Raw genomic sequence first — 25,816 nt, forward strand, 5'->3', positions numbered from 1 at the left:
GTAATTTGGGACTTCTTAGAGCACTCTGAGGTGATGGGAGGGCTTTGAACACCTGCTGGAGCTCCATCAGGAGCACAGGACTGTGCCTGTGCCAGATAAAAGCAGAGAGGAAGGAGAGAGGATCAAAGGCTTGGGATGAAGCCTCTCAGTGCTCTCCCTTCAACCTCACAAGTGTGAGACTCCCCACGGACCTCAGGGGCTGAAAGGATTTGGGTGTGAGCTGCAAGGAAGGAATGGGAGGATCCCAAAGGTGTGGGATGTGCTTTATCCACGGTTATGCTCCTGATCTCTGTGATTTGTGCAGATGTGGGAAGAAGGGAAGAGAATAAGCCATAAACTCCCTTCTCTTTCATGCCTGTCCTCAGTAGGAAATGTTCAGTAAACAGGAACTGGGTCATTCCCTCTCTCCAGAGAAGTTGGTGTGAGAGAAAACAGTTAACAAATAATTATGTCATATGAGCCACTAGAAAATGCCTTTCCGAGCAGCTTCTGAGGACGCACGGGAACCTCTTTGGCTTTTCAAACTCAGAGGGACTTTGCTTAAGTTCCCTTCCAAAGGAAACTGCTTCAGCTCATTATTTGCAGACAGCATCTGTCACTTTTCTATGCCAGTGGCTGCTGATCGTCCTCAAAGAACATTGTACAAGTGTGCAGACTGCTGTGTGCTGAGAAAGGACTGCTATTATATCAATTTTCCACTTGAAAGCAGCAATAACAGCAAATAAAGCCTGAGCCACATGACTCTGCTGGATCTGGGGCACTCACAGAGCCATTCAGCCTCCCTGGAGATGGGAGCTCCGAGGGGGCTGTGCCTGCCCGGGGCACAAATTGGTGCTGCTGGTGGGCAAGAGCAGCCAGGGGACCCTTGGGGACCTGCCCAAGGAACCTCTGCCACCTGCAGAGCCCCAGGGGACACCTGGTTGTGTTTGTCCTGTCCTGGAGCTCAGCCCACCCCAAATTTCAGTTCCTGTGGGATGTGGGTGGGATGGACACAGCCAGGCCATGGCCAACCACCACTGGTGGTGTCCTCTCCTGTGGGAGCAGCAGGAACTGAACTCACAGCTCATTTTGCAGGTCTGGGTCACCTGGGTGTGTCCGTTCTATGTGTCCGTTCTATTCTGGAGCCCAAACTATCCCAAATTTCAGCTCCTGTGGGATGTGGATGTGATGGACACAGCCAGGCCATGGCCAACCACCACTGGAGGTGTTATCTCAGCAGGAACTGAACGCACAGCTCATTTTCCAGGTCTGGTGTGTCTGCCCTGTCCTGGAGCTCAGCCCACACCAAAATGCAGCTGCTGTGGGATGTGGGTGTGATAGACACAGCCAAGCCTTGGCCAATGACCACTGGAGGTGTCCTCTCAGCAGGAACTGAACCCACACCTCATTTTCCAGGTCTGGGTGACACCTGGTCGTGTCTTCTCTGTCCTGGAGCCCAAACTATCCCAAATTTCATCTCCTGTGGGATGTGGGTGTGATGGACACAGCCAGACCTTGACCAACCACCACTGGTGGTGTTTTCTCCTGTGGGAGCAGCAGGAACCGAACTCACAGCTCATTTTGCAGGTCTGGGTCACCTGGTTGTGTCTGTTCTATTCTGGAGCCCAAACTATCCCAAATTTCAGCTCCTGTGGGATGTGGATGTGATGGACACAGCCAGGCCATGGCCAACCACCACTGGAGGTGTTATCTCAGCAGGAACTGAATGCACAGCTCATTTTCCAGGTCTAGTGTGTCTGCCCTGTCCTGGAGCTCAGCCCACCCCAAAATGCAGCTGCTGTGGGATGTGGGTGTGATGGACACAGCCAGGCCCTGCCCAACCACCACTGAAGGTGTCTTCTGTGGGAACAGCAGGAACTGAACCCACAGCTCATTTTTCAGGGCTGGATCTAAAGGAAGGACAAAGTCCAATAATCTGCTCCTCTGGAAAAGTCAGCAATGGGGAAAGTCAAAGAAATTCCAGGTGAATTCTGTCCCTCAGCACTTCCTGGCAGGGTGGTAAAATCCCCACATTCTTCAGAGCAAGACACAGATCCCTTGGAGTGATCTCTGCAATTCAGAGCTGTGCTTTCCCTAGAGAAGAAAAATTGGAGCCTTCCCATAGAGGAAACATTTCAATTTTCACCAGTTAAAAATCAGATTGTTGAAGTAATGGTGCTGCAGGAGGAGGAATGAACCTTCTCCCTGTGACTGCCAAGTGCAAACAAGGGACATCATCTCCTGCCTTCTGACCGGGATCCCCAAACTAGCTTTTCCTTGGATGTGGGAAAACAATGAGATGGCAGGAAATGCCCCCTTTGCAAGGAGCAGCACAGAATGGGCAAAGTGTCATACCCAAAAAAACCCAGCTGAAGGACATTCCCTGTTAGCCCAGCAACTGCTGAGCAGGGAAATGACCTCCCATGGTACAGGTAGAGTGGCTCACAGAGGTGTGAGCTCCTAAAGGAACATCCCCTGGGAGCTGCGGTGTGTCCACACCTGCCCCAGGGGCAGCTCACCCCATCCTGCTCCCAGAATGAGAGGAAGGGAGGCCAACAAGGTTTGATTTTGCCAAGCTGGGACTTTGCAGGAGCATGTTCCAGACACACTGTGCTGACTCCTTGAAAAATGTTTGTGGAATGTTGTGGGGTTTTTTTAAAGGTTGGTTTACTTGGAATTTAAAAAGTGCATTTCAGTGTTTCCATACCAAATGGATTTCACACAGCATCTCAAGTTCATTTAAAAGGCCTTAAATATCTGGATGTTTTTCAAAAGTTGAAAAATTCCTGTTTCAGTTCTGTCACAGCTCATCTTTTCCATTCATTATGTTTTTCTTAACCTTTTGGATAAAAATGCCGTCATTCTCCCAGGGCTTCTACAGCATTCTAATAGAAACTGGCAGATCTGAAGAATATGTATAGATTTCAGGGAACAATAATTCCATCTCTGTGTTATTACACTGCAAATGGCCACTCCACATGCTGGACCTGCTCCAGGGGGATCCAGACTGAGAATTAGACGGTCCCTTTTAAAAACTCAGCCTAATTCTGCTCTTAGTAAAACCAGTACCAGCTGTGCTGCTGGCTTCAGCAGGGAAAAGGTGGGATTGGTGGTCCCAGGATCTCCTGCTGGAGGGATGTGCTGGAATATCCAAAGGATTGTGGGCAGAAATTACAACATTCTCTGAACCCAAGTTTAACCCAGCCCAGAAATCCAACTATGCCCAAAGGAGTGTGGGCAGCAGGGCCAGGGAGGGGATTCTGTCCCTGGGGAGACCCCACCTGGAACAGTGCCCAGTTCTGGTGTCCCCAGCACAGCAAGGACAAGAGTGAGGCCAGAGGAGAGCTGGAGGTTGATAAAGGGACTGGAGCAGCTCCCCTGTGGAGCCAAGCTGGGAGAGCTGGGATTGTCCAGCCTGGAGAGGAGAAGGTTGTGTGGAGACCTCAGAGCCCTGCCAGGGGCTGCAGGGAACACACAGAGGGACCTGATCAGGGATGGAAGTGACAGGACAAGGGGGAATGGGTTCAGACTGACAGAGGGGAAATTCAGGTTGGATGTTGGGAAGGAATCCTTCCCTAGAAGGGTGGGGAGGCCCTGGCACAGAGAAGCTGTGGCTGCCCACACCACCAAGGTCACCACTAATCCATGGCCTCAAGTGCCAAATCCACATGGTTTTTGAACACTTCCAGGGATGGTGATTCCACCACCTCTCTGGGCAGCCCCTGTCATTTCTTGACAGCTCTTTCCATGGAGAAATTTTCTCAATATCCACCCTGAGCCTCCCCTGGCCCAGCCTGAGGCCATTCCCTCTCCTCCTGTCCCTGTTCCCCGGCTCTCCCCTCCTGTCAGGCAGTTGTGCAGAGCCACAAGGTCCCCCCTGAGCCTCCTTTTCTCCAGCCCCTTTCCCAGTTCCCTCAGCCCTTCTTGGGGCTCCAGCCCCTTCCTCATCTCTGTTCCCTTCCCTGGACACACTCCAGCCCCTCAATGTCTCTTATTCTCAACATCTTTCTCCTTCAGTCACTTATTTATAGCCTGGGATTTTAAAAACTCGCCTTCAAGTGAAAGGATACCTGTTAGGGATAAACACAAACAGGGTTTGCAATACAAACACCTGCCTGGCTGTGAGTGTGGCTCAGGAGGGGAACAGCACGGGGACAACAGGCATTGGGAACATTGGGAATCCTCCCAAATCTTTGGGAAATGTGGCAAAGTGACCTTGAATACCCTGAAGAGTGGGGGGTTTGCTCCTGAAGCTGCTGGTAGCCGAAGATGATGTGGGTCTTTCTGCTCTAATTAGGTTAAGTGCTCGGGGGTGAGGGCTGACTTTTCACAGGGGATGTGGCAGCATAAGGGAGCTCTGAAGCAAGGCAGAGCATCTGGCTCCCATATCTGCACCGTGGTCACAACACAAACACCATAATCAGGAGACAAAAACGCTGCCTTGGAAGGAGAATAATGCCCGTAATCTGATAATAGCAATAATTACAGCCCGGATGTTAATTGTGGTTGTGTAAGCAGAGCCGAGCAGAGGGCTGGCAGGAGGAGGGGGGCACAGCCCAGCAGAACAGGTGCCATCACCCCTGTGGCACTGGGGTGGTGGCTCTGAAGGCTGCAGTGTCCCCACGTGTCCCAGCAGCTGGATTGTTGGGACAGGAGCTCAGTGGGGTCACAGCTGGGACTGGCCCTGGTCACTGGGGGAATTGTCCTGCCCACCTCAGCTCTCTGAGCACCTGCAGCCCCATCCTAACTGATAATTCCAGGGGGTTTTTTGTTGCAATGGAGGAAAATGGGCCAATTTCAGTCCATCCCGCCCTGATCTGAGTGTTTGAACTCAGACTCCAGGCCTGGCTCTGGGGCCACTGCAATTCTCACGTGTTTAAATTGGGTGTAACAACATTTTCTGTGCCATCACCACTGAAATTCTCAGCATTTTGGGGAGCAGCTCCCTCTCCTGAAGCCACAGAGTGCAGATCAAAGCTCTGAGCTCACTGAGGTCCTACTGAAACTCCCTTAGTCAACAATAATAATCATAATAATTACAAATGAATCAGAAAATCACAGAATGGTTTGGGTTGGAAGGGAGCCTAAAGCCCATCCAGGGGCACCTTCCACTGCCCCAGGCTGCTCCAAGCCCCATCCAGCCTGGCCTTTGACACTGCCAGGGGTGAGGAAATCCTCCTCAGACAAGTCCTTAGCAATCCCAGTCTTTGGTTGCTGCTGAATAATTCGGATCACACCCTCTGCAGCCAACCTGAGAGCCCTCAGCTGCAGTTTATATCCATTTAATGCACTCAGCTGCCACTGCATCCCACTGTGGACACAGCACTGACCCTGGCACAGGGGCAGGATCACCCCAAATGTGCTCCCAGGGTTGGGCAGAGGGGCAGGATCACCCCAGATGTGCCCCCAGGGCTGAGAGGGTGGGATCTGCCATGGAGTCGCTGTGAGGGGTCCCTGAGCAGGGCCGGGGACATCAATCCAGGGGTTTGTAGCCCTTGCTGCTACTTCTGTGCCTCCAGAGCAGGCAGGGGCTCATCTGGGGCTGGCTCCATCTCCAGAGCACTGAGGGTGCAGAGCTCAGCCTCATCCTCATCCCCTCATCTGTTTCTGCCTCAAATGAACCCCACTGACCTCAGACCGAAGCACCAAAACTCACGAGGGGGTTTTTTTGGAGACCATCAACAGCTCAAGTGGAGCTGTGCCAGCTGTTCCTCCTCGGAATCAGGGTAAACCGTGCTGGTGCTGTGGCTCAGTAACGTGGGCTGCACTGGCAGCCTGGGAAATCAACTCCTTTCTGATACAGGGAATAATGTGAAAAGGCAGTTTTCCCTCTGAAGGAAAATGGGGACTTAGATGAAAGCCTCACTTTTTTTTATTCAAGCGATATTTTCAAGGAAAAAGTGGAATTTTTTAAAAATTCTTTTTCATCCCGAACTTGTTGCTATTTCCATGGTTTTATCCCCCGTGTCTTCTGGCTCGGCGTTTTTTATTCGGAAAAGTGATTTGAATGCCCACGAGCCCGCATAAATAATGGATGTTTTCTTAGTGGGATCGTTCATTACCCTTCACCTCCTTGGTAATCCCCTGATTTTGGCATTAACGTGCCAATTAATGTGTCAATGCTGGATTGGTCTGACCCCAAATTAATCCAGAGCAAGGGTGACTCGAGGACTGAGCTGAGGGATATGTGTGGGAATGGAGAGTGCGCTGCTCCGTGTTAACGGGCACATTCCCTGACAGCAGCTTAAACCCAGCACTTGAGAGCCTCTTGAGCGTTTTATTGTCTCTGATGAGATCATGATTCAGACTCCTCCAGAGGGATCTCAGCAACAAAAGCCCTCGGGGAGTGGAGCTGGGTCTGAGGGCAGCGTTTGGTGCACCGGTTGGGAAGGCATCCGGGGTTTCGTTCATTCCAGCAGGAAGGAAAAGTGTTAAATGAGCCCCCAAAATGGGGATGGGGTCTCTTCCAACCTGGTGATTCTGTGATTCTGTGAGACCCAGAGCATCCCCAGGACAGGGAACAGCCTTAGGAAGTCCAGTGATTCACTCCAAAGGGGTTTATTGAGAGAATTTTGGGTGTTCTGAGCTTTTGTTCTTTGGTCTAAGACTAAAAAAAGTGGAAGAAAATAAGTTTTGGATGTTCAGAGCTTTTGCTCTTTGATCTAAGAATAAAAAGTGGAAGAAAACATGGACACCCTGAATGCCCCACCAAACCCCTCTTGAAAGCAATTAAATGGTTAATAAAATACAGATAAATCCTTTCCTTGCTATTTCTTACTAGGAAAGGGATTTTTTTTTTCTTTCTCTGAGTATTAAAAAGGTAAAAAGAGAAAAATCCACCTTGAGAGATACAAGAAGCTCAGAAGGGTTCAGCCTAATTAATTCCATTCCTCAAGTCATTATCACCCAGCGGCAGGTGAAGAGGAGCTGCCAGACAGATACCGAAGCTTTGGTGTTTAAACTGACCCTAAAGATGACTGAAATCTCCTCTCCGAGAGGACAGGACAAAGAGATGGGATTCCTCTCCCCCAACATACGGAGAGGAAGGGAACAGGAGGAAATTATTTGGTCTCTGGGGTTGAATTCTGAGTCCATGACACTGCAAATGTCCTTGGAATTCCCCTTTTCCAGATCTGCCTCACACAGATGGAACACTTCACTTGTTGCATGGATTTTTTTTTTTTCCTTCCAGTACCTGAAGGAGCTACAGGAAAGATGGAGAGAGATTATTTCCAAGGGATGGAGGGACAGGACAAGGGCTTTAAAATGAAGGAAGTAGAATGAGGTGGGATATTGGGGAGAAATTCTTCCCTGGGAGGGTGGGGAGGGGCTGGAATGGAATTCCCAGAGCAGCTGTGGCTGCCCCTGGATCCCTGGCAGTGTCCAAGGCCGGGTTGGACACTGGGGCTTGGAGCAGCCTGGGACAGTGGAAGGTGTCCCTGCCATGGCAGGGGTGGCACTGGATGGGCTTTAAGGTCCCTCCCAACCCAAACCATCCTGGGATTCTTTGGCTGCTCATGTCCCCAGAGGACCCTGCTCTGTGCCCCCTCCCTCCCCTGCCACAAGGTCCTGCTGCCTCCTGGACCCCCAGCCCCACACAACCTCAGAGTTTGCTCAGAATCTCACTGAACTCAGCTCCTGCAGCTCCTGCATGAACACAAACCCTGTGAGGAATGGCTGAGGGAGCTGGGGTTGTTTAGCCTGGAGAAAAGGAGGCTGAGAGGTGACCTGAACACTCTCTACAACCCCCTGAAAGGTGGCTGTGCTCAGGTGGGGTTGGTCTCTTTCTTCAGGCAGCACTGACAGAAGGAGAGGACACAGCCTCAAGCTGAACCAAGGGAAATACAGGTTGGATATTAGGAAACAGTTTTTCATGAAAAGAGTGATTAAATATTGGAATGGTCTGCCCGGGGAGGTGGTGGAGTCACCATCCCTGGATGTATTTAAAACAAGACTGGATGTGGCACTGGGTGCCAGGGTTTAGTTGAGGTATCAGGGCTGGGTTGGACTCGATCTTGGAGGTCTCTTCCAACCTGGTGATTCTGTGAATTCTGTGTGTGTCAGCCTGGTCTGGGGCACTGCACAGCTCAGCTTTGATCTCCACCACTCCTGCAGCTCTGTGGATCCTCTGCAGCCCAGTGACCCTGAGCCCCCCTAGAGGGGAATGCCTCCTTTATCCCTCCAGTGGCAGCCCCGGTGTCACCTCCAGCCTGTGATCCAAGCCCTGGGTGTGGAATTCCAGCTGGAGCTGGTGTGTCCTGTGTGACTCATCATACCCTCAGCCCTGGAATCTCATCAGAATGGGGCTTGTTCAGTCCCTCAGCTCTGCTGGAGCTGGGGATAAACCATCCCAGAATGGGCAGGAGGGATACACCATAACCCCAGCAGGCTTTGTTAGCCTGAGGAGCTGCTCCTGGGACACACCATAACCCCAGCGGGATTTATTAGCCTGAAGAGCTGCTCAGTCACTGGGAATCGTGTTGGGAGCCTTTCTAACTTGTTGATTTATCAGATTTTTTAAAATTTATTTATCAGAATCCCATGATTCCCAAGTACAGCAAGTTTGTTATCTGAGACAATGCTGATAAGAGCACTGGGGTACCAGGGCTGGCAGCACCCAGAGTGGATTATCTCCATTCTCCTGGGACAAGTGACGCCTCATAAAAGGGATTTTGCACTCCTACAATGTTTATCCTTGAAAGCAAATCCCAAGGTTACATCATCAGTGCTACACAATTCCTTTCCCTGCAGCAAAACAGGGCAGCCCTGAGAGCCCAGCTGGTCCCAGTTCAGCTGAAATGTGAAAATCCAGGAGTGTCTGGTGGACTCAAAGCCCTTGACTGCACGGGGAGCAGGACAAAGATCTCCTGGAGTGGCACCCAGGGCCTCTTTGACACAACTTGCTGCAACCCAGAGCGCCCGAGATCAGCAGGAAAAAAAAATAACCACATGGACCTGGAGTCAACATCCAGAAAAGATCAATTCAGGGAGAAGCCAAATACAAAGAGCACTGGGGAGGGAGAAGGAAGAGGAGCCAGGAATTTGCATTCCCACGATTGAGGAGATTTATCTGCATTTCTAGTTAATAGAAGACATTAATTGATTCATGTTTTTTATGGCTGCACACTGAGCTATTTCTGTCTGGAAGGAGACACTCTTAAATGGAATGAGTCAGACCAGACCTGTTATGTCACCCTGGGACCCTGAAAGACTTGTTAATAGCTCTGAAGAAATTGAGTTGCTTCACAGGGCTATTTTCTCCTCAGACATCAAAAGCAGAGACAAAGGAGAGGAGTTCTGAAGGCCGAAAATTATTTTTTTTTACACAGTCCTTTGCATTTGACAAATAGCAACAGGAAAATCAAAGAGCTTTCCTCTTCACAAGACACTTCCACAGACATCCCAGCAGGATTTATCCTTCCAGCTAAACAGGAGCTCCTGGAACGTGGCTAAGGGAAGTCCTGGCAGGTCCCAGCTCCTCAGTTCACTTCCTTCCAGATTAACTTGGCAAATCAAAACAGAAGGAAAGGATTCATCTTTAAGATATTCAGAAAAACAGGGGTTTGAACAGGTATTTTATTAGGGGAAACCTAATAGGGAGGAATTCCTCCCTGTGAGGGTGGGGAGGGACTGGAATGGAATTCCCAGAGAAGCTGTGGCTGCCCCTGGATCCCTGGAAGTGTCCCTGGACAGGGCTTGGAGCAGCCTGGGACAGTGGAACTGGATTATCTTTAGCTTCCCTTCCAATCCAGACCATCCTGGAATTCTGTGACATTCCTGCAACCTCTTTTTTTTCCCTACAAAGGCACCTAGACAGGAACAAACAAGGCTCTTTTAATAAAATAAAACTATAATGGCCTTCCAGATGCCACAAGGGCTGCTGTGACACATCTTGGTGGCTCTACCCAAGGAGAGGGTGACAGTTCCTGGGATGGAGCCAGCCCAGGAGCTGAGAGAAGATGTTCTGAAGGAATATCTTTAAATCTGTGCTGCAGACTTTTCAAGAGTAATTTTCTAAACAGTAATTTTGTTTTACAGCAACAGCGAGAGATTAGTTATTTAAAGTAATGGGGAAGAAAAGAACTGTAAACATGCAAGTGGCTCTTTTTAAAATGGTAATCTTTTGAGATAGCACAGCTTTAAACTAAAGTACCTTTGACAGATTCAGCAACATCCCCCTTTCCACTGAGGAATCACTTTCAGCTCCCATCCAGCAGGAGCTGTGAGGAGCAGAGGGGGCACAGACATCACCATGTCTATTCTGTCCATCAACTTTGTCACTTTGTACAGATGGACTCTGTCAGAATGACAAAAATCCATCCACACAAAGCCCCACCTGTGCCTCCAGCCCAGCATTGCCACCTTCACTCTGGGCAGGCAATCAGGGAGTGTGGAACTCCAACCCACAAATGCTTTGTTTCTCACCATTAGGCCAAAAATATCTGTGGGAAACGTTTACAAATCAAAAGCATTTGTCATTTCTGTTTCCCTGGTGACAAAAAAGAAAAAAACAAAGCAAAAAACTACAACACACCCCCCCCCCCCCCCGGCCCGCCCCGGTTTTTCCAACCCTGCAGCTCATGGGCTTGGCCATTTTATGCTGATTTTTGGTGCTGCCTTTGGTTCAAAGCAGCACAAGGGTGGGAACCTGTGGAATAGGCCTCGTCCTCCTCTGCAAACTGAAGCCTCTTTCCTAAAAAGAGCTGGAATTTCTTTGCCTCCCTTCAGGCAGGAAAATGCCACCTGGCCCAGGCTGTCCATGACAGAATAAAGGCCTGTTTGGCCTCACCCTGTTCAAGAAGGGAGAATTGTGCTTCACTTCACCTCTGCCAGGCAGGAGCCATCCCTCCCAGTGCTGATCATGGGACATTGGCTGTTTGCTCCAGACTTTACTTCGGTGGTGCTGCCTTGAATATTTTTTGCAGCTGGTGGACATCAGAGGAGCCCATCAAAGGGCTCAGTTCCTATGCAGAGGAGGAACCTGGAGTTACCACATTTCAGCTGAACTGGGACCAGCTGGGCTCTCAGGGCTGCCCTGTTTTGCTGCAGGGAAAGGAACTGTGTAGTGCTGATGTTGTAACCTTGGGATTTGCTTTCAAGAATAAACACTGTAGGAGTGCAAAATCCCTTTTATGAGGAATCCCTTGTCCCAGGAGAATGGAGATAATCCACTCTGGGTGCTGCCAGCCCTGGTATCCCAGTGCTCTTACTAGCATCCTGAGCCTAGCTTTCTGCTAAACTCTGCTGGCACTGGGTGTTTGTCACCACCCCAGGTTTGTCACCCCCTGAGCAGCCCCAGTAGGATTTCAGGAGCTGGCCCAGAGTGTGGGGACACAACGACTAAATGCCAAATGGTTCAGGCTAAGAGCCCTGGTTTTAGGTGCTAATTAACATGGATCTCATTATCTGGGAGTATTGGTCAGTCCTATGATTGGTCATCATAGGACCAATGTCTGAGCCCTGAGCCTTGCAAGGGTTTGGATCACCTGGGAGAGGAGGAGGAGGATGTGGGGCAGGGAGCAGCCCCAGGTGTCTGCTGCCCTCCTGTTTTCCCTGCCAGGATTTTCTCCCCTCTCTGGAGAGCTCTGGAGATTTGATATTTGAGGCACAGGACCCACCTTGCAGGAAAAGCAGAGGGTTTGGAGGAGAGAAAAGAAATGGCCTGATCTGTTTATCTCTGAGTCAATCAATTCCTGAAGAACGAGGATGGGAACAGACAGCTCAGGGAAGGTCTGAGCAGCTGGAAGCTGATGGACTCCGTGCTACTTCTTCAGGGATATTATTTGTGCTTTCAGAACAGAACTACAAAGGCACCAATAAATCTACCTTCTCTGGGAAAATGTCCTTTATTCCTCTCCCCATCAGGCATTCAGGCTGGCTGGAGCAGGTTCATTAGAGGAACATTGTCCCTGCTGGGCCCCAGAGCTCCTCAGGGAGTGCCAGGGGAGGGGAAGGGATGTGCCCTGCCAGCCTGGTGGCACAGCTGCTGGGACAGAGTGTTCCTGTGGGGAGTGACCAGTCCTTGCTGCAGAGCTCCTGGGCCTGCCCTCATGGCAGGCTGCTGCAGAGTTCCCCAGCTCAGAGCTGCACATCTCCCTCCCTAAACCCCTCCCTGGCAGAACTCCTCACTCCTGGCTCTGTCCTTCCCCTTCCCTGTGATCTGCCCTCAGCACGCTGCTGCAGGATGATCCCACATCTCCCAGTCCCCTCTTCTGGGCTCAACAAGCTAAACTTTAGTCCCATCTTGTCCAGCAGGACAAGAAAATCCTCTTTGGAGCCCAGTTCTGTGCCAGCTGCAGGATGGATCAACCCTGTTTGGATGGAGATGGGGAAGAGAAACCTCTCTGTGGCTCCTGCACCTCCTGTGGGTGATTCCTTATCCAGAGAGGGCTAAAGAACAGCCCAAAGGCACTGAGTTTTGTTCCTTCTCTCTGTTCCTGGTGGTTCATACCCACCCCAAGGCTGGAGGCTTCTGTCCCAAGGGATCTGATAATGAATTTGTCAAGGGATCCCCCAGCTGGAGATCCTTGAGAGGTCTCCTTTGGGTCAATCACCCTGGGAGGCACTGGAGGAGCCAGACATGGCTGGGATGAGTCTCCCTGGGACTTCTCTGGGATGTGGGGTGTCCCCTACAGCAGAGCCTCTGGCTCCCGGGGACACCAAGGAGCAAAGTCACCAGAGATGTCTGGAGCCTGCAGAAAGCAGAACACCCTCCCTGCTGAGCCCCTGTGGCTACCAGGGACCACCATGGGCACAGGCTGGGTAAGCCCAGCAGGCTCTGAGCTGCCCTGACTGGCTGTGCTCAGTGGGCTGGGAGCTCTCAGCAGCCACAGCTCTGGGCTTGTGTGGGGCACAGGACAAAGCTGCACCTGCACCCAAAACCCCCTGAGCTGCAGAAAGGTCAGGAAGCCCTGAGGAGGAGAAGGTGAGGAGTCACCAAGGTCAGTATCCCCTCAGCAGAGCCCCAGGGAGGTGTGGAGGTGTCAGCTCTGTCCCCAGCCCGGGTTCTCAGGGTGACCCAAGCCCTCCTCGAGCAGCTCCTGCTCCCCTCAGCCAGGCTGGCCCAGTTTCCCTCAGCTCACAGCAAACTGGGCCGAGCTCAGGGTATTTCTGGCAGGCTGTGGGTGCACAGTGTGAGCTGCTCACAGGGTAGAGCCCAGCCCTGGGAGCTGAGGGGCAGCAGCAGCTCAGGGGGGTTCTTGCAGTCCCAAAGCCTGAAGAACTTCACCCTCAGGGCTGAACATTCCTACAGCTGCCCTCACGACTCTTGATGCCTTGGGAAGGCTGAGCTGGAACAGAGACTGGACAGAGCTAAGAGAATAAAGTAGAGATTTATCAAAAGACCTTTAAGGACACACCTTGGGCAGGACAAGAGCCTGGCCAGGGCTACACCCAAGGTGGACACAAAATGGTCACAAAATGGACAAATGGTCACCAGGTCTCACACTTTGATAAGTTTTGGTCCATTTGCATCTTGGGGTTTAATTGTCCAATTCCAGCTCCAGGTTATGAGGTCCCATCCTTCTTGTTCCTCCCTTCAGCCACCCTTATTTGTGCTTTTGGGCCTGAAAACTTGTCCCAGTTGTCCTTGGTGTGCAGCAGGAAAAGGATTTATTTTGTGTCCCTGCTCTGTGCAGAGATGAGTGACACTGACTGTGAGCTCAGAATTGCACCCTTGGGCAGCACAGAACCTGAAATACATGAAAGCTGAAATTTAAGGCATCATTTCCCCGTTTAGTGACTCTGGCTGTGGCTCTGCCTGTCTTCCTCTCCTCTGGAGCATCGGGACCTGTGCTCTGTGTGCTGCACCCCTGACCCCACTGAAGGCAGTGGCAGTGACACCCACGGGTGACACCCTGGGACAAAAGCATTGCCTGCTCTCTCTGCTGACCCCAGCCTTTTCCCATCCACGCCTTCCACATAGAGAGAGGAGGAGCAGAACTCACCCAACTGCCTTCTCTGGCCCAAATCTACATCACAAACTTTTATCCACAGCTCCCTCCAGCACAGACACTTCACTAGGTGCTTTCAAAGCCTTAATTCCCATTCTACCTCCTAATCCAAACCTCAGATTCTTCTCATCACCTATATTTGAACTGGCTCTATTTTTAGTTTCCTGCTTTAAAATGAAGATGAGGCCTTGCCTTTTATAGCCTGTGCACTCCTGCTATCTGAGCAGATCTGAAATTAATACCAGTTCCTTGTACCTGGGAACAAAGCCTGGTGTTACATCTGAAACAACAGGGGCAGTGTGATGGCAGGGCAAGAGGAGGAAAGAGTGGAACACCTGGAGAAAATGTGGAAGGGCTGTGTTTGCAAAGAGCAGTTCAGGAATTGTCAGCACAGGTCTTGCCACACACAGAGCTCAGAAATGGGGTTTGAAGGACAGCTGGGCTCAGCAGAGCTGCGGCTCTCTGGCTGCACAAATATTTTCCTTATTGTAGCTGGGAGGTGATCCCTGAGCTCAGTCTGGTCCTGCACTGATCCCAGGGTTTGAACAAACTCCCAGCAGCAAAATCCTGGAGTCAGGGAGCAGCAACCACCCTGCACCTCTTCTGGGTATAGAAAGTGGGGATGGAAGGGGAAGGGGAAGGGAGGAGAGGAGAGGAGAGGAGAGGAGAGGAGAGGAGAGGAGAGGAGAGGAGAGGAGAGGAGAGGAGAGGAGAGGAGAGGAGAGAAGAAGGCTCTAACATCTTGAATCCATTCCTGGCTTAGAGGGGAACTACAAACCCCCTTTTCACCAGAGGCAGGTGTGCAGCAGCACCATGAGCTGCTCTGCATTCACACACAAGTGGATTTTCTGCAGCAGGTCCAAGGCAGTGCCATTGAAATCCATAACAAACTCTCAGCTATTGGCAGGAACTGGACTTGGGCTCAGCTCTGTGGCTGGGGAACTGGGCTGTGCTCCAGGGCTGTGTAGCACCACAGGAGCCACTGGCAATGCCCAGCTCTCTGCTCATTCCCTCACTGGCAGGACTCTCCAAGAGGAAGAAAAAGTGCCATGAGAAGATCAGTCCCTGACCAAACCCTGCTCCATGGATCTCCTTTCCCTGGCCAAACCCTGCTCCATGGATCCCTGGCCAAACCCTCTCCATGGATCCCTGGGCAAATCCTGCTCCATGGATCCCCCTTCTCTGGGCTGGAATGCTGCTCCATGCTGTGCAGCCACTCCTGGAGCAGAGGGAAAGAGCTGCTCCTCATTTTTCACCTGGCAGACAGAACCCCCCAGGTTTGAGCCAAGCCCCAGCATGCCCCAGGTGTGGGTTGTGGCAGCTCTGCTCCCTGGGGACACCCTGGCAGCCTCAAGGCATGGCCTGGCAGAGATGTTGTCACCCAGGAAAGGCTTTGGGGACCTGATCCTGTCTGTATCTGAGCAATGAGGCCACACTGCTGTGACAAGACATTTTCAGTGATGGCCACTTCTTGAGGAGTTTTAAATCCCTGAGGAGTTTTAAAAGCACTGCCTGAAGAGTGGGGATGGTGCAATGGGCTTAGTGCAGTTCTGGGAGGAGTGGAGGTGCTGTCAGAGAAGGAAAGAGCTGTCCCAGCTACAGCAGGAGCTGAGCAGAGGAAAATCCCTCTCAAAAGGTGAAGTCTCCTTCTCCCACCCAATGCCTTGGGCTGAGTGGAACCTTCCCTTGTCCCCAGCCCCCTCCAGCTCCCCTGGAGCCCTGGAAGGGGCTCTGAGCTCTCCCTGGATCCTGGAACCCAAACCATTCCATGATTCTATGATTCCACAGGAATCTTGGTTCCCATCTTCAGCCTGTGGCCTTCAGACACTGCCAAAATACAAACTGGTCGCAGGAAGAGATTCACCTGCTGCCAAGGGGTGAAGATAAATCTGTGCCAAAGAGTAAAACCGGGCAGGAATTTCAAGTCTGGCTCTCCTGGCCTGTGTGCAATCACTGCTGTGGCATTTGCTGGGCACACCCCTGCAATATCCACTCTTGTCTTCACTATTGAAGCATGCTCAGCAGCTCCTAAGGCCAAATCATTCCCCTGGGTGTGAGCACCATCCATAGAAAGTCAACCTGGAAGGCAAACCTGAGCCCTGTGTCTCCAAAAACACTTCTCTCATGATGAGTTCATCCCAAGGAGCCTCTCCCAAGGAATTTTGGCAGATAAGCTGTGCACAACACACTGGTTTTGGCGTAGCAGTAGATTTTTGGGAGTGCTCAAGCTCTCCACCTGCCAAGCCCTGACCATGTTGTTGTGGAAAGATCACAGATGCTTCAGAATTACAGATCTCTGTGCAAAGTCCCCTCCCTGCTCCCAGCAGTCTCTAGTCTTTTCATAATATTTGAATTTCTTATTTACAACTGGCAAGCAGGATTAAGAGTGAATGCAGCCCTGCCAAGGGCACATCAATCCAGCTCTAGAATCAGCCTTCACTGAGGTTAAATTCCCTGTTTGGGGAGAGAACCAGCCTGAGATCCTCAGCGACACCACAGCAAGAAATCATAAGGGCTTTTTATACAACGGCTATTGATCATAAATAGAGAAAAAAACACGTTCTTCAAAGAGGAGCTTGTGGCAAGCAGCTGCAGCTCCAGTTTCACAGACAGCTGGGCTGTACCTGCCAGCTCTTCCCTAGCTTTCAGCTCAGCTTTCAAAGATATCTGCCAAAACATCCCTGAGAGCTGACAGACTCCCCGGGAAAGGGCAGCAGTGATAGGCAGGGCTGCTTTCTTCTCCTCTCAGCCACTGTCAGTGATGCTCTGGCATGGCAGAAAGAAGAAGGATCCATTCTGGGGTTTCAGGTGATTGAAACCCATCTATGGAACCCAGCAGAGGGCTGGATGCAGCTTGTAGGGCTGGGCAGAAGATGGGGAACCAGTGGAGTGAAAACTTGAGGGATTTACCTCGGCAGGGGGGCAGGGAGCCCTCAGCAGTGGGGAAGGCTAGTGCCACACTCTGGGTCTGGCACATACAAAGCCAGGGAAGCCCTGTGACCTCCCAGATGCCAGAACACCTGGCTAATCCTGGCCCTGGTGGCCTTTCCCTGCCTCAAACACAAGATTTTGGCTTTCACTGTCTCTAAGAGAGAAAGAAGAGACAACCCCAGTCCTGTCCTTGTCCGCCAGGAAGCCCCTGTGATCAGGCCAAGTCAAAACCACCAAAACCAGTGGCTGGGTTAGCAGTGGGACCTCCAAGAGACAAAAAGTGGCGAAGCTGTCTGTGGAAAAGGCTCTCTTTCCAGCTCCCAGTTGGCTCTGCAGCAGCCACAGGAGGAATCTCCTGGATCTCCTGCTCCAGCAGTGATCCCTGTGCTCCGTGGCCATTTCCCTGCAACTGTAAGAACAAGGAGCTCCAGGGAGGCTCTCAGAGCAGCTGCCAGCCCTTGTGCTGGTTGCTGGCAGTGCTGGCTTGGAAAGCCACATCCCAAAACACTCTGTCCATGTCTCTGCCTGGTCTGGGACAGAGGGACACCAGCCCTTCACCTCCGTTATATCAGAAGGTGATACCAGGGACCCAGGGGATTCTGCCCTCACCCCTTCCCACAGCAGCTGCAGCCCCTGGAATGTTTTCCATGGCCTCCCCCTCTCCTCCCACAGAGGGCTATAAAAACCAGAGCTGTCCAGAGCCTGCTGAGAAATGGACCGGCCATGTCTGAGGGCAGTTAAATAATTCAGAGCAGCTTGAAATGTCCTCTTGCGTCATGGAATCTTCCTGCACGGCTCCCAGGCCCCTCTCCACATCCCAATCACCCGATTTCCCAGTCAATACAATTAAGAGGAGGAATATGCAAGGCTTGGGATTAATCTAGAATCAGGATGCGGGTGATCTCTGGCACACCCTCCTCGAGGCACCGTCAAAAACCCATCCAAAATTGTCCAGGATAAACAGAAAGTGCTTCATTGGGATGCAGTGGGCTCAGGCTCCACAGCTCCCTGTTGATGGCATGTCTAAAAAGTGTTTAATGAGCAAAAGGCCCTAGCACACCTAACCCTCAGTCTTTGAAAATCTATTTGTGGCAAGTTACAGGTGCAGGTACGAGGGGAAAAAAAAAAAAAAGATCCTCAAAGTCCTGCCTTTGCCTGTAATAATGAGTCTGCTGCAAGTGTGGGTTACTAATCATGGGGGCAGGTAGTAAATCCCAGCTTGGAGCTGATTCACTGCGGGTTTTGTAGCTGTGCCGGGCCGAGGAAGTTGTGACAGGTGTAATATAAGAGCCCAAAATAACAAATTAAGGGGACAAAGCAGCGCTGTGGGGAAGTAACTGGAACACGGAGCTGTGAGCCAAGCCACGGGGAGCCAGCCATGACAGCGGGGAGCCAGGGCGGTGTTGGAGGGAGAAATCAGGACTCTCAAACCGCTAATGAGCAGCAAATTAATAAATCTCTTTTCTCCCATTCATCCCTGAATGCTATTTACATGCCAATGGAGCAGCAGCACCACTGGGCCCGAGCTGGTGGCTGTAAGAGGGGCTGGGTTTGGCGTGTCCCAAGGACAAGCAGGGATGTGACAGAGGGGACAGTGGTGCCAGCCCCTGTCCCACCCTGTTCTCCCATGGCTGGTGGTGTCCTGAGGTGACTTTTTGATGCTTGTATCCCCAGTATTCTCCAGTATCCCCAGTTATCTGTTCTGTCTGTGTTGGATATTACATTCTGTACCTTTCAGACTGGTTCTGAGGGCAAAGGGGGAGACAGAGAAGCACCGAGTTTGTTTTCAGAAACTGCTCTGACTCCTCCACATTCTGCTCCTGGACTGTGTCATCTGCAGCATGGACAGACAGCAGGGCAGAGACTTTGGAAAGAGTTAGAGATACTCCATTTCCTATCTTGTTAGTTAGAGCTCACGACTCGTGAGACTGTGCTATGGATAAGAGTTAATAAACATTGAGTCTGAACACAAAACTGTGACTCCTGTGCATTAATCCCAGCTCTAACACGAAGAAAAGAAGATAAAAACCTCACAGGGGGGAGTTTTGCTGCTCAGTCACCAGGCTGGCTGTGCCCAGCAGGTTTGCACCTTGCCCCATCACACTGAGGGTGATGCCAGCCCCAGCCATTCCCCTGTAAATGGGGCTCATCCCTTCCTCCTTCTCCTGAGAACACCCTCAGAGCAAGTCTGAGCAAGGAAAGAGCCTCCTGCAGATGCTCCTGACTCAGAGCACACCTGCCAAGGAATCCAGGCATAGCCTTGGACCAAGAGGGAGAGGTTCCATTTCTGGAAGTGTTCTTGGGCAGGCTCTGGGGACATTTGGCTCCTCCTGAGTTCCCCCTACAGCCCTGCCTTTGCAGCTCCTCCAGGATGTGGCATAAGCTCACAGGGGATGGGCAGATTGCAGGAATGGTTCTGTTTTTCCCTCTGGAATGACCCTGCAGAAGAGTCTAAACCCCTCTGTTCCTCCTGCCTCACTTCCCCCAGCCCCTGCACTCAGTTCAGCTGTGAAATTCTGCTGTTTCCAGAAAATAACCTCTCTGTTTTTCACACTCTTGCAGAGATACTGGGGAAACAAAGGAGCTGTTGGGTGCTGAACAGAGATTGTCATCTGCTCTACAGAATTCTTGCTGCTGTCCCAGACTGCTGAAACTCAAGGAGCTCAATTCCACCGGGAATCTATTTTCAATGTCTGAGACTGAGAGTAAAAGAAAAAAAAAAAAAAAAAAAAAAAAAAAAAAAAAAAAAAAAAAAAAAAAAAAAAAAATCAAATCACATTTTTACCCAAAAATTCAGCAATATGATGGGGGTAGGAATGTGGAGTGAATGTGTTCCCTCCCCGGGGTGTTGGTGTGTAAATCCTAAATCCCCTCCAGCCTGGGTAAGTGTCAGAGCTCTGGGGAGCCCTGAGAGCACAGCCCAGGCCAGGCTGGGACACAGGCAGTGTCAGGATGCTCAGGACAGGCTGAAGAAGCTGAGATTTAAATCAGGTTGGCTCACAGAGCTGGCTCCTGTCTCCCATGTGCATCCCCTGAGCACTGAACACTCCCATGGCACCACGAGCATCAGGAGCTGCTCCCACACAGGAATTTGGGATCCCTCATCCCTCTCTGAGGGTTCACAGACCCCCCTGGGGCAGGAGAGGTGCCCTGTGCCCACCCACTGAACCCCTCAGAGGTGCTGCTGCTGTCCCCCAGCTGCCTCCACATGGAATGAAAAGCTGCTACCTCAGAACTGAGCACCCAACTTCCTCCTACCCAACGCTGGGTGAGATCAGCCCTGCCTTGTGCCTCACCACGGGGAATTCTATGGCCTGGAGAGCTGGGATTCTTCCCTGGATCATCCTGACACGCTGACAGCAGAGGGAAGTGCCCATGGCTTGAAGGACAAGCCTTGTAGTGGCTTCAGAGTGGCAGGCAGTGATGAGCTGCCCAGTGGGATGTGGTGGAAGAGACACAAATCCCCACCCTGCAGGAGCCCGTGGATGTCAGACGTGTGAATGTGCTGATTTGGTCTCCATGGTACTTTGGCATGTCTCACGTCTTTGTCTTCTGCCCGAAATAGATAAGCTCTTAAATATTACTCAGCACTTGGAGTTCTGCCATGGCACAGAAGACAGCTGAGAAAACACCAAAAATGTGTCTCCCAGTGCTGAGAAATATTGAGAGAAACTTCATGGGCTTTGTTGAGTCCAGGGGCAGAACCATCTCCACAAGACAGGGTGAGGTTATTTGGCTGAAGGAAAGACTGTAACACAAGGACTGGAACTGAAAAAGGATAGAACCTGCTCATCCAAACAGGAATAAGGCAAAACAGGACTGAACCTGCTCATCTAGATAGGAATATGATAAACCAGGACAGAACCTGCTCATCAAAAGAGGAATAGGACAAAATACCACAGAACCTGCTCATCTAAATAGGAATAGGACAAAATACCACAGAACTCTCTCATCTAAATAGGAATAGGACAAAATACCACAGAACCCTCTCATCTAAAGCCTTGGCTGAAGCTCTCACCCCTCCTTACAGACACTGGGTGGTCACCTCAAGCTGAACTCAGTAAATCTGTCAGGAAATCTGTCACACAGTATTTCCCCAAATCCAAGCATTTCAGGCACAATCCTAATGATAGAAAACCCTCAGTCCTTTGTGACACCCCGAGTCCCCACTGTGACAGCACAAACAGACAATCAGGTCATGTCACAGACAAAGACAAAGCCACACATGAGCACAAGCAGGTCCTGCAGCAGGTGGGAGGTGTTCATCACTCTCACCACTCAGCAGTGGGGGGATTTGCCATTAAGAAACTGGAAATGAACATTATAATGCTGTTCAAGGCAGCCAAAAGGTGAATTCTAAGGCCAGTCCATTCTGATGTCTATGAACAGCCACAATTTTCATTTCTTCAGAGAACAGAAGCTTTTTATTCAGTTTGGAAAGCACCCTCTGTCTGATGGCTGTGGTGGATAACCAGGTTGCATTCCCAGTGCCCACTCTCCCACCTTCCCAGGGACAGGAAAAGTGCTCTGGAAAAGCTGTGGAAACCCCTGGCCCACCTGCAGGAGAGCAGAGCCCCTGAGGCTTTGCAGCTAAAGAAGGAGAGGAGGTTTGGGTCTCACCTGGGAAGGAACTGGGAACAGCTTTTTGTCCAGCAAACTGGGATCTGCTGGATCCCAAACCAGCTCCTCGGGGTTTGAAGTGAGGATAACTCACCTGCCTGAGACTAAGGGCTGGATTTACAGCCCTGCCCAGGGATCTGCATGGGCCTGGTGGGGGCCAACAGGACACCCCACTCCAAGGACCATCACTGCTGGGGTACCTTTGCTCCCTGACCCTAAATCTGCTCCTGATGTGGCAGGACATGACCTGGGATGGGGACAGCTGGTGTGAAATGTCACCCATGGGTCCTTCCTTGGACCATTGCAGCTCCCAGTCCACCTGAGGTTCCTCTGCTTCCCTTCCCTCAGTGCAGAGCTGGACTGGGACTGCAGGGTATTGGTTTGCAGGGTATTGGGATATAGAACCAGGACTGCAGGGTATTGGATTACAAATCTGGGACTGTAGGGTATTGGATTACAAATCTGGGATTGTAGGATATTGGATAACATCTGGGATTGCAGGGCATTGGATTACAGGACTGGAATTGAGGGTATTGGATAACAAATTTGGAATTTTAGGGTATGGGGTTACAAATCTGGAATTTCAGGGTATTGGATTACAAGGATGGAATTGCAGGGTATTGGATTACAGGAGTGGGATTTCTGTTGTACTGGATTACAAATCTGGAATTCCAAGATATTGGGTTACATATCTGGGATTGAAGGGTATTGGACTGGAGAACTGGAATTGCAGGGTGTTGGATTACAGGATTGGGATTTCAGGGTATTGGATCACAAATCTGGAATTTCAGGATATTGGATTACAAGTCCCACGGGTGCTGCCTCAGCCTCAGTAAACTTTATTTAAGCACACACAGACATACACAGACAATATACATATATTTTGTTTCTTCTCTGACAGTTCTACACAACCAACACTACTTTGGATGACACTCATGGAGAACTGGAAAAAGTGCAGGAAATGTAGGAATAATTAAAAAAAATAAAATAAAATAAAAAATATCAAGGTCCTTTAATAATTTGTGAGTCACGATCATCCACAGAAACAACACAGGAGCACGAGGACACAGCTCCACATACAGTACATTGGTCTATAGAGGAATCTCCACATACATTGTGTCTAGGAGGGAGTACAGCAATCTTGGGGACACGAAAGGGGACAGGAATGGCACATGCACCCCCAGTGGCACAGCCAGGGCACCGGTGGCAGGGCAGGAGGGGACAGGAGGACACTCAGAGCACGTCTCACTGTACACTAGAAAAACTCACCAGAAAAGGCAACAGCGTCATCAATAAACATTGCCCGGGGCTGTGGTGTCACCAGGACACAGCTCTGGTGTCACCAGAACCCCCCTGGGTATTTGGTTATTTGTCTTAAAGGGCTACAGCTGTCTCTCCACAGATATTTATATACAGTACATGTACACAGAACATACACAGAGCAGCATATGTATATTTTTTGTGTTTTCCTGTTTGTACATTATATCACAGGTTGTAGGAACACAGAAAATATAGCGCTAAAAAGAAATAATTTTATAAAATATTAGTCATAATCCCACCCCAATCAAAAGAAATAAATAGATAAAGAATAAAATAAAAGCCCAGAAGTCAAAGAAAAGAACTCCAGACCCACAGTCTGGAAGTGGTCACTGCCTGCCCTGGGCCAGCTGGACATTCCTTCCCCTTTGGGAGCACCCCTGCACCCAGGAAAACACAAAGCTGGAGGAACAGTCCCACCGCAAAGCCAATGGGTGCCTGGCATTCCCCTGCCGGGACCTGCAGGTCCTGCAAGCCCAGCACTGACCCTGCAGCCACATTTCCTGGGCTGACACCACTGCCAGCTCAGAGCTTTGGATTTAAAACAATCTTTTTGGTTTTTATTTTATTTAGCAAAAAATGGTTTCCACTGTACCCTTCGTGTGTCCTCTTCCTAACGTGACAAACCCGGAGGAGATGAAATTATGGAGATCTGGGCCTCCACTGCGATAAATATCCTTCCCATAGTGGCCTGCCAGGGAGAAGGAAACAAAGACACCTCCAGTCAGTCTGCTCTGTGCTTATACATTTATAATATAGATAATATAGAGATATAATATAATATAATATAATATAATATAATATAATACATCATAATGCAATATATAATATTATACAGATATAATATAGATTTATAATATAGATTATATAGATTTATAATCTATATATAATATAGAGAGTTATAATCTATATATTATATATAGATTTATAATCTGTATTATAGATATAAATATCACATAGATTTATAATATATAATATATTATATAGATTTATAGTATATATAATACATAATAATATATAGATATTATATATATATTTATAAATGTGCTACACAGATTTGCTGTCATCCTCACACAGTCTAGCTGTGTGATTATACAGATTTATAATATAAATTTATAATATAGATAATAGTAATATTATACAGATATAATATAGATTTATATATTTATTTATGTGCTTCACAGCCCTGCTGTCACACCCTCATACAGTCTGGCTGTGGGGTTATACAGATTTATAATATAGATTTACATTATATATAATATAGATAATATATATTTATAATAAATAAATAAACTAGATAGATTTATAATATAGATAATATATAATATATATAATGTTATACAGATATAATATAGGTTTATAATATGTAATATACATAATATATAATATTATACAGATATAATATGGATTTATGTATTTATTTATGTGCTACACAGCCCTGCTGTCACACCCTCACACAGTCTGTCTGTGGTGTTATACAGATTTATAATATAGATTTTTATATATATAATATACTAGATAGATTTATAATAAATATATATAATATGTCATATAGATTTATAATATATATGGCATACAGATGTATAATATATAAAATATATAATATAGATTTATAATATATAATATATATTATATATATAATATAGATTTCTAATATATATAATACATAATATTATACAGATATAATCTAGATTTCTATATTTATTGATGTGCCACACAGCTCTACTGTCACCCTCACACACGTTGCACCATTAGTGGCAATAAAACGACAACTGTAGCCACATCAAAGCTGGAATTCTTTGTTGGCAAAGATTGATGGAGAAGAACAACTGCACATTTTGGAAATTGCCCAGGAATGAACAGGATCTGAGAGGGGAAGCGCTAAAGTGCCAAATCAAACAGCCCAACCTTCAGGAAACTGCCTCATCCCTGGCTCAGGTCCACATTTGCTCTCCCAAGGGCCTGGCCTCACTCACACCTTCCAGATGAAAGAGGTGAAGGGAATCCAGAGATTCCAGCCAGACCCCTGAGGGCATCCTGGTGACAGGGATTTTGTCCCAATGTCACCCCTGCTCCACCTGCTCCCATGTCCCCATGAACAGCAGGACAGCAAACTTAGATTTTAGCTTGGCTTTGCTCTGCTCCATGCACGGCAGCCTGCACAGCTTCTCAAGTGCAAAAGCCTCCGCAAAAGATTCCCTCAGAGTTTTCTCAGTCCCTGATGACAGAGGGAGTTCAAGAGACACCCAGCTTTTTAATATTTTAATACATTAATAAAGGAAAATAAAAAGCATCCTGCCTCCCTGTTACCATGCAAAGCCCTGAAACAAGGACACAGACAATTTTTCATATATTCTTTATCATCCCTTCCCTTCTTAACGCTGTTAAATTTTCTGTTCCTGTTTTTTGAGGAAGAGGCAGAGATGAGATAGGTGCAGGGGAAAGGAAAGGGGTAGCTTCAAGGGCTGGGAATTCAGCTCAACCCCAGGGAAATTCCACTTTTCCCTGATTTCCTACACGGGCTGTGGAGCAGAGCTGGGTCAGGCAGCTGTGGGCAGGACCAGGAGAACATCCAGGATCCAGGTGGGAACAGCCTGACCCACACTGGGTTCCACAGCCCTGCTCTGTTTTGCAAAGACTGACACCAAAAGCTGTTTGTTCCCACCCAATTTCACCTGTGAGAATTAAGAGAGGCTCTGGAACCTTCCCTCTTTCCCTTGAGGGCAGTCACTGTCCCCCAGTGCCCCAGCAGTGGGTTCTGGATTATAATAACCCCAGGGTCAGCACCCACCTGTCTAAAAAAATGCTTTAAAATGCCAAATTCTTTGAAAAACCAGTGTGGATGGAGGGATTTTCATTTTATTTCAGATTTCAGGGATTTTTCACAGAATCACAAGATGGTTTGGGTGGAAAGGGACCTTAAAGCTCTTCCAGGGCCACCCCTGCCATGGCAGGGACACCTTCCACTGTCCCAGGCTGCCCCAAGCCCCAGTGTCCAACCTGGCCTTGGGCACCTC

The 25,816-nt window shown here is 49.4% G+C and overlaps 1 protein-coding gene across 1 annotated transcript in view; it reads right to left on the reverse strand.

The window, feature by feature from the left end:
* The window catches only part of SHISA6 (shisa family member 6), a gene marked incomplete at both ends in the record, with an annotated part of 168,886 nt that overhangs the window by 107,262 nt on the left and 35,808 nt on the right, over nt 1-25,816 (reverse strand). Inside the window, one exon of the mRNA XM_083874483.1 lies at nt 23,395-23,490. Within this exon, the coding sequence (XP_083730609.1) occupies nt 23,395-23,490 (96 nt within the window). The remainder of the gene's footprint in view (nt 1-23,394; nt 23,491-25,816) is intronic.

This window comes from Zosterops lateralis (genome assembly GCF_965231275.1).
Source record: "Zosterops lateralis genome assembly, chromosome: 18".
Lineage (NCBI taxonomy): Eukaryota > Metazoa > Chordata > Aves > Passeriformes > Zosteropidae > Zosterops > Zosterops lateralis.